This window comes from Pagrus major, chromosome 11, assembly GCF_040436345.1.
Source record: "Pagrus major chromosome 11, Pma_NU_1.0".
NCBI lineage: Eukaryota > Metazoa > Chordata > Actinopteri > Spariformes > Sparidae > Pagrus > Pagrus major.
Genome location: NC_133225.1, coordinates 1042234 through 1051541, shown reverse-complemented (window position 1 = coordinate 1051541; position 9308 = coordinate 1042234). Strand labels below are relative to the sequence as shown.

At 42.5% G+C, this 9308-nt stretch overlaps 1 protein-coding gene across 5 annotated transcripts in view; it reads left to right on the top strand.

The window, feature by feature from the left end:
• Positions 1-7763, top strand: part of patj (PATJ crumbs cell polarity complex component) — a 110542-nt gene extending 102779 nt beyond the window's left edge. For all 5 annotated transcript variants that reach the window (XM_073476109.1, XM_073476111.1, XM_073476110.1 and 2 more), the window contains 5 exons: positions 1-16; positions 186-290; positions 2104-2207; positions 2305-2428; positions 2867-7763. The exon at positions 1-16 is cut by the window's left edge and continues 107 nt beyond it. In XM_073476109.1, coding sequence (XP_073332210.1) covers positions 1-16; positions 186-290; positions 2104-2207; positions 2305-2428; positions 2867-3013 — 496 coding nt within the window. In that variant the 3' untranslated portion in view covers positions 3014-7763. The remainder of the gene's footprint in view (positions 17-185; positions 291-2103; positions 2208-2304; positions 2429-2866) is intronic.
• The last annotated feature ends 1545 nt before the right edge of the window (positions 7764-9308 follow it).

Sequence of the window (9308 nt, the reverse complement as noted above, 5' to 3'; positions counted from 1 at the left end):
AACACACCGACTGAAGGTAGACGAGAGACGTAGTTCTTATTTTCTTCTCATTACATTGTAAATATCCAGCCTACATTACATATACACCACATCTACATACCAACTGTGTGTGTGTGTGTGTGTGTGTGTGTGTGTGTGTGTGTGTGTGTGTGTGTGTGTGTGTGTGTGTGTGTGTGTGGCTGCAGGTGGGCGACAGGATCGTCAGTATCAACGGTCAGTCTGTGGACGGTCTGCCACACGGCGAGGTCGTCACCATGCTGAAGAACAGCTATGGAAACATCAGCCTGCAGGTAACACCGACGCTGAGCTGCGACGGCTTTAAAGGAGCAGTCTGTAAAATAAATCCAGAGTTTTGGTTTAAAACATGGAAAAAATGAGCCAACGTCAACAACAGAGTGTGAAGGAACGAGTGTGTTGAAGTTTTTAGAGACGTCTCTGTTCTGTGTTACAGAGGTGTCTACTGAAGTTAGCATGCTAACCAGCTAGCCTCCTGACACCCCTCTGTAGCTCAGAGGTGACAGTCTGACAGCCTGTAGTTTCAGCTGGAGATGTAAAAGCAGCCAGTTCACTACTGAGTCCAACAAGTCAACAAGATAAACTCACTGAATGTGAAGAGAGACAGTGTGTGTGTGTGTGTGTGTGAGAGAGACTGTGTGTGTGTGTGTGTGTGTGTGTGTGTGTGTGTGTGTGTGAGAGAGACAGTGTGTGTGTGTGAGACAGTGTGTGTGTGTGTGTGTGTGAGAGACAGTGTGTGTGTGTGAGTGTGTGTGTGTGAGAGAGAGATAGACAGTGTGTGTGTGAGAGAGACTGTGTGTGTGTGTGTGTGTGTGTGTGTGTGTGTGAGAGAGAGTGTGTGTTTTATATGTAACGTTTACACATCAACACCAGGAGGAAAAAAGGAAGAGAAGGAGTGAATCTGAGCAGAAAACACTGAAATAATTTAATGGACACACACTGACAGGATTCATAAATTATTATTATTGTGTGTGTGTGTGTGTGTGTGTGTGTGTGTGTGTGTGTGTGTGTGTGTGTGTGTTATCAGTGTGGTCCAGCTGACTGACTGCATGCTGGGAGTGTGATAGCAGCAGCAGAACAGGCCTTTATGCTAATACGGCTACATCAGCCTGTAGCAGACACATGAACACACACACACACAGACACGCACACACACACACACACACACACACACACACACACACACAGACACACACACACACACACACAGACACCTGTATCCAACCGTTTCTATTGTTTTTCCATCCTGAACAAGGTGTTACTGTGAGATTAGAGTTTTGTTTTTAGTCTGTTGCTGTTTTAATGTTTAATTTGCTCAGTTAATTTATTTTCTGACGTCTGCTTGTTTTGGTTTTTCACGTTATATATTCTTCATATTTAAAATATACTTTAAAACATATAAATGAAAAACTAACTTTGATTAACGTTAGTACTTAAGTCATTTAGCATAACACTTCCATAATGTCGTTGTCGTGAGAAACCGAGTGAAACGGTCCATCTCTGAGCTGCAGAGGTGGAGAAACCCTCAAATTTTAATGCCTTAGACATCGATCACACCAAGACTCATCGCTCGCCGCTTCAAAAAGTGTGCCGTGCAAAGCGGCGTGTTGCAGCTGTAGAGAGGGACTGTGTCACAACCAGACAATCAGATGTGACTGACGGTAAAAGTGTTGAGGCTGAAAGGAGAGGAGGAACACCACAGCACACAGCAATGGTTTTGTTGGTGATCGTCCCCTTAACGTCCAGAAGTCTCGACACTGTTCAGTAGATTCTGATGAAAGACGCTGTGATGAGGAAACTGAGTCAAGTAAGACCACAATGTTTCCATCGAAATGAGCTGTAAACATGTATTTGTGCTGTAAAAACTCTGAAAATGATGACAAAACAACACAAACTACACGAGAAGTCTGTTTCTGAAACATTTACTGTGGAGAGTGACACTGCGACTGAGCCGGAGGGACCAAAGAAATAGTGGAATGTCCCTTTAAATTAAAGCAATTGAATCCTATTCAAGCTACTGACACTCTCTTCTTACGTGTGTGTGTGTGTGTGTGTGTGTGTGTGTGTGTGTGTGTGTGTGTGTGTCAGGTGGTAGCGGACACCAACATCAGCGCCATCGCCACTCAGGTAGAGAGTTTGTCAAGCAGCTCCAACCTGTCAGTCAACACTGACACACACACAGCAGAGCCAGAGTGAGTACACACACACACACACACACACACACACATACACACACACACACACACACACAGATGTATATAATCTGACCCCCCCCCCCCCCCCCCTCAGGGGTCCGCGGCCCCGCAGCATCAGTCTGGAGAAAGGCTCTGAGGGTCTCGGCTTCAGCATCGTCGGAGGGTTCGGCAGCCCGCACGGAGACCTGCCCATCTACGTCAAGACCGTCTTCAGCAAGGTCAGAGCCAGGCTAGCAGTTTCCACCTGCTGACAGTCTTTATGCTAAGCTAGGCTAACTCCAGGTCTGTGCTTAACCCATAGACATGAGGTCTGTTAAAGAAAGCACAGAGAGTATTGGACTGTACTCCATCTTACCAACAGGTCTGATATTAGCATACTAACGTTAGCGTTGTCATTAACAAACTTATTAATAAACTAGTTATAAATCAACAGCTGATCAACATCAGAACCAGTTTTTGAGCTGTAACCAGTTTTAAGTCCCCAATTATGAAAATAAACTTAGTAAACACTGACGTTAGCATGAAGCTAACGGACGAACAGCTGCTGCAACTGACTCCTGACATGTACTAAATGTTCCCGCCTCAGTGGGGTGCCAGCACGGTTCTAGTCCTGTAGTGTCAGTGTAAAACTGATCGTGTTGGCGTGTGTGTTTCAGGGCGCGGCGGCGGTGGACGGACGTCTGAAGCGAGGCGATCAGATCCTGACGGTGAACGGAGAGAGTCTGCAGGGAGTCACACACGAGCAGGCGGTCGCCATCCTGAAGAAACAGAGAGGAACCGTCACACTGGACGTCCTGTCATAACACACACACACACACACACACACACACACACAGATACACTTACCTGCATGCATATACCTGCAAGCACACACACTTTAACACAGAAGCTCAATCACACACTTTGACTCTTGAGCGACATCATCATCATGAACTCTGAACTTCCCAACATGCAAAAAAAGAAACGGCATCAGAAGGTGTCAACACACACACACACACACACACACACACACACACAGACTGGAGGGTGAAACACGGTCAGATGTGTCTCACCACTTTAACAAAAACAGAGTTTCTCAACCTTTGGTCGAGGCCACCTGTGGGGCCACCTGCTGGACGGATGAGGTCATCAGAAACTGATGTTTATTAAATCTTTGCTGGTCAGATTGTTTTCATATCTCAACAACCATCAGATATATTTACATGGAAGTTTTCAGTTCATCCCCAGAAGAATGTGTTTTAAATAATTTGGTGACTCGCTGACTGCCTGTTAGCATGTTAGCATGCTCATGTTTGCTAAGTAGCACCAAACACAAAAAAGGAGAATGTCATTAGTTTTGTGGGTTTTTGCTGAAAAAGCAAAATATTTAACACTTTTAAATGTTGACCTGATAAAAAGTAGCCAAAGTATTTAGAGTTGAACGTTTTAGTCGAGCAGTTACATAAAATAGAAACTGGCGCTTATTGGCTGCTGTCTTGATTATCGAGTCACGTAGTTTTTATCTTCTCAGATGTAAATATTTGTTGGTTTTGATCTTCTGCTTCAAACTGAAAGTGCTTTGAGTTTTAGAGTTTTGGTTGGATACAACAAAACATCAGAAGACGTCTAAGAACTCTAAAAGATAATTAGAACGGCACTCAGCAGAGGGTATACCTCAGCATCTTCAGATCCATGCATTATTCCCTGAGAACTGAACAAAAATTTTAAAAAAACACCACAATGTTAAAGAAAGTGAGAAAGTTTTTGGATCCGTCTCTTTATCTGGATCTGCACCAGAAGTTAATGAGGTCTATTCTGGGCTGAGACTCGTCCTCCTCGTCTGAGTTTGGTGGAAATCTGTTCAGTAGTTTTTGTGTAATCCTGCTGACAAACCAACAAAACAACCAACTGATATTGGTGAAAACACGACCTCCTTGGTGGAGGTACTTTTAAGGATTTTTTTCACTATTTTCTGACATTTTACTCATTTGAGAAAATAATTGGCAGATTATTTGATAATGAAAGTAATGATTAGTAGCCGCTCTAAATTTTTTACAGTTCATCTTTTGGGGAACATGAATGTCTAAACTAAATTTCATGGAAATCCATCAAAGCTGTTGAGATATTTCAGTCTGAAGCTCGTGAGGCGTTCGATAAAAAGTCACCAAAGTCAGCTGGAGTTTTCACTGGACCTCAAGGATGACGGCAAAATGTCAAATCCGTCAACATTTTTCAGTTTGTGCCAAAAAAACAGAGACTAAACATGATGTCACACACAGAAAAGGTTGAGAAACTCTGTCACCAGACCAACTATGATTCAGAATATCATCTAAAAACAAACAATATGGAGTTAAAATCCAGCCGGCACCCGTTAATTAATCTCTACAGTCTGACGGATTCTGAGGAACAACAGTGAGCTTTGTGTTCATGGATGAAAAGCTCATAATCCAGAGGAACGAAAGGGAAGAGTTGATGAAAACAGAATGATAAGTTCTGGAACAACTGCTGCAAACGTTAGCTTAGCATCTCCTATGTTAGACTGGTTAGCTGTTAGCCACCGAGTAGCAGTTATTACAAAATGTGGAGACTGTAACACAAGTGATCCTTCCAACCCTCGTCAACATTTTCATTTGTCAGCACAAACAAGAAACTATCAGAGAAACAGCTGTTACAGATACGTAGCTGAAGGGACTTTCATTTCAATCGAGTATTTTCGAGTGAGTTTTGTCCTGCGTCATGGTGTCGATACAGAGATCTGTAGATGATTTAATATTGGCATTCAAAGGCTTCCATATCAAACTGTGTAACTACAGGAGAAATTGGATCATAACTCAGGTTCATAGTTTTCAGGTGTTTATGTTGAACATTAAAAAATGGGCGAAAAATTAGATTTAACCAAACTAATTAATAATCAATCATCCGGCTGAGATCTGGTCGTTAACACATTCTGAGCTAGTTTCACCACCAGAGGAGCTGCAACTGAAGCATCTCTTTAAACATGAGGACAAACATGTCGACCGGTGTGATCGTTATTAAAAACATCTTCAGAATTTCAAGTCAAAACCTGTAAAAGTTGAAAACAACGAGCCTCAATTCAAACAACATGTTCCTCTATGATAGAGACACACTGGAGAAGTTCTCTCTGTATCATCACATTTATATTAAATCAGATGATTCAGTCTGTCAGTGTCTGATTTAGTTTTATTAAGTTAAGTTCTTAATAATCTAAAAAAAAGTGCCATATTTACTCCTCACACACACAAACACACAACAGAATACACAATGTTTCTTCCACTAATGAATCCATTATGTTAAATCCTCATGTGTCTCCATGGAGATGACCCCCTGACGCCCACGGCAACAGATACAGTGTCTTCCACATGGTTGTTACCATGGAGAGAGAAGTTAAAAACCATGTCTCCATGGAGATTTAAAATAATAATAAAAGTCTTTCAAGAAGCAGACGAGAATCAACAGACTGACATTTCATACGACTCTTGTTCTCTGTCCAGAGTCAGAGATATCAGACTCCAGGATGTTTTTAGCCTAGCTTAGCACAAAGACTGGAAGCAGGGGGAAACTGTTAGCCTAGCTCCTTCAAGAGGAAAAAATCCTCGTTCAAACAGCTGGGAAGGGGTCAGATTTACATGGAGCCTCTTGTAGGTGCTCAGGATGTTGTTTTACACGATATATGTTGTATCTTGTTAGCGAACATGCTAGTCAGGCGTCTGTCCTGTAGTCAGCTGGGTTCACCTGACAGTCGAGTGCAGAATAATCGAGGTGTTTAATGGCTTTGTGCTTGAATTAACGTTTTTTACATGTCAGAACATTTTCCAATTTGCACGCAAATAAAAATACACAATACTTTTCAGTCGAGGTGGACATTAACGATGGCTGCACTGAGCCCAACTTTGGTTTAGTGAATGGTTTCTACAATATTCTAAAATTTAAAGCATAAACTACAGATGACTTTCACGTTGTTTACCACCTAAATTCATTTTTGGATTAATCAATCCATTTGTCTTTCTTGTAAAAACACATAAAAAAAAATGAGAAATTAATGGAATGTTAATGTGAAGAAAAGTATTTAGTGTCATGGAGGACTTTACAGATGTTGGTCAATAAACAGTTTGGATGCTAACTGTTGCTAACACCACAATGTCTCCTTTCTACATTTCTAATTCATCAACTATACAAGATACATGTAATTAATATGTAAATTAGTCGGATGTGGAGATGATTTCTTCCTCTTTGATGGAGTTAGGCTAACAGTTTCCCCCTGCTTCCAGTCTTTGTGCTAAGCTAGGCTAAACACACCTGGGACGTCTCTCTGGCTCCTCCTCTGATCACCAATTGGTTAAAATAAACAAATTCATGAAGCTCCGACGCAACAAATCCTTTATCACATCTGAGCTGCTCTTCCTAAGTTCTCATTAACTAACAGCTACTTTCAAAAGTGATTTACTAAATAATTTAGCACCATTAAAACTTAAAGTTTTAGCTATTAAAGACTTTAATGTGTTCATCTGTAGCATATGTAAACAGGACGTCTGTGCAGCATCACATGCTAGCATAACTTTAAAAAATGAGTTTTAGAGGCTCAGAGATAATTCAGTTATCTCTGATTCAGTTTATAATGAAACATCTGATTATGCTAAGCTAACAGATGTTCTTTAGCCTAATCAGTCAAATCTTATTGGCCTAGCTTTTCATAATTGGAGGTACGTGTTTCTTACTTTTGTGAAATGTGATTTAAAATCTTCAAGACTAAGTTTAAATTTACAAACAGCTTCTGCTTCCTGATACAAGATCTAAAGTTTCAGCCATAGAAATGACTTTAACCTCAAACCTGCAGGGCTCAAACTCTCTGAGCTGTAATCATTTATTTAATTTCATCACTTGCGTCAGTGTCTAACCTCAGATTTGATTAGATGTCACAAACGTGGACCGTAGTTCAGATGGAGAGCGAGAGGACTTCTTAAAGTGTCAGCCTGTTGCTTTCTGTCTTATATTTCACAGCGTGAAGGTAGCTGTGTGTTAGCAGAGTTTTGCTAACGTCTGCTATAATATCGCAGTTCTCTGTTGAGATGTTTCGATGTGTAACTATTTAACAGCAGCAGTTTGTGTTCAGAGATGAGCTTCAGCAGGATCCTGTAAAACATATCAATCAAGTGCAAAAGACTTTATGTTCAGCTTTGTTTCATAATTGATGTCTTAATTTTTGGTACTTTATTTGTAGATGTCTGAGTAGATGACCTGTAATTTATTTTGTGATCTCGCTGGAAATTAACAATGTATTTTATGTTAATTATTATATGTTGATGTGTTTTGTGTCTGAATCGTTGTCAGAAATCACCATGGAAACCCTGCAGCTTCGGTTTGCCTTCATCAAAGACTCGTCCAGAGTCCGTGTCAAAAACCAGCTGGGTTTGCACTTTATTTTCCATAATTTCTTCATAATTTCCTCAGAAGTTAATTGGAAAGAATTATGTTATTTGTTGGTATTTATAGAGGAAATAGAGATAGATCTCAGCTGAATCTTTTTGTCAGAGCACAATAAATCATTAATGAAGAGTTTGAGTCTTTGAAGGAAATTAATTATTAATTGTCTAAAACAAGCTCGTCAGATGTGCTGTTGTGATGTCAGCTGCATGGTTAAAGCTTTTCTCCTCAGCTGTGTGTTTTCAGTCTAAACTTGTTTATTCTCCATTACAATGATGCTGAACGAGCTGTGAGCAGCTGCTGTTAGCCGTGTACTCATGGATGTACACACAACTGTCACCGGGTCACTTTGAGACTGAAGAAAACTTAAAAACATGAAGAGACGAACACCGATCAGCCATAGCATTATAACCGCCTGCCTAATATTGTCCCCCTTTTGCTGCCAGAACAGCTTTGACCCGTCGAGGAATGGACTCCACAAGTCCTCTGAAGGTGTACGGTGGTGGTGTAGTTGGGGCCTCGATGGATCGGACCTGTTTGTCCAGCACATCCCACAGATGCTCCACTGGATTGAGATCTGAGGAATGTGGAGTCAAGTCAGCACCTTGAACTCGTTGTTGTGTTCCTGAACCGGTTCTGCAGCGTAGCAGGACGCGTTACCCTGCTGAGAGGCTGCTGCCATTAGGGAAGACCGTTTCCATGAAGGGGTGTACTGGTCTGCAACATGAATGGCACGACCCGAGGTTTCCCAGCAGGGACCCATAGTGCATCCTGGTGCCATCTCTTCCCCAGGTAAGCGATGTACACGCACCTGGCCATCCACACCATCCGGCCACCTTCTTCCAACGCTCCATGGTCCAGTTCTGATGCTCACGTGCCCATTGACCGGGGTCAGCATGGGCACTCTGACCGGTCTGTGGCTACGCAGCAGGCTGCGATGCACTGTATGTTCTGACCCAGCCCCCAGGTAGAGCACCAGGCTTTGAAGCGGCCAAACCAGAACCCCGCGAAATGACTCGGTTGACATATTTTGAGCCAGTCGGTCTAATAACTTTTGGAAAGTCTAGAAGAGCTGCAAGATTAAATTATTTTATCTCTATTCAAGTTAGCCGGCCCGGTTGGTGCACTCTCTGTTGGCCCCACAACACGGAAGATCCGGGCAACTTTAGACCCGGAAGTGGAGCCGTTTTGTCTCCACGCACCACGAGCAGCTTTCACAGGAATGAACAGGGTTCCACCTCCAAAGCTGTGTCCAGGTTTACTGTAACGTCCGTGGTTCTGACACCTTTCTATCAGAACCAGCATCGAAATTTTTAGAAATTTGTGCTATGGCAGCTCTTCTGTGAGATCCCGGGCTAGTCTTCACTTCACAGGTGCATCACTGAGCCTTGAGCGCCCACGACCCTGCCGCTAGTTCACCGGTCGTCCTTCCTGCTCTGACCAGTCGTCTAGCCATCGTTATCGGGTCTTTGTCAAAGCTCGCCCCCTTTTCCTCCTTCCAACACTCAACTCAGCACAAAATGTTCACTTGCGGCCTGATACATCTCGCCCACTGTGACGAGATGATCGAGGTTATTCTCTTCACCCGTCAGTGGTTATAACGCTACAGCTGATCGGTGTAAGTCTTTGTCCTGTTGAATGTCCGTGTCAGATACCTCACCAGACACCAGGGTTAAA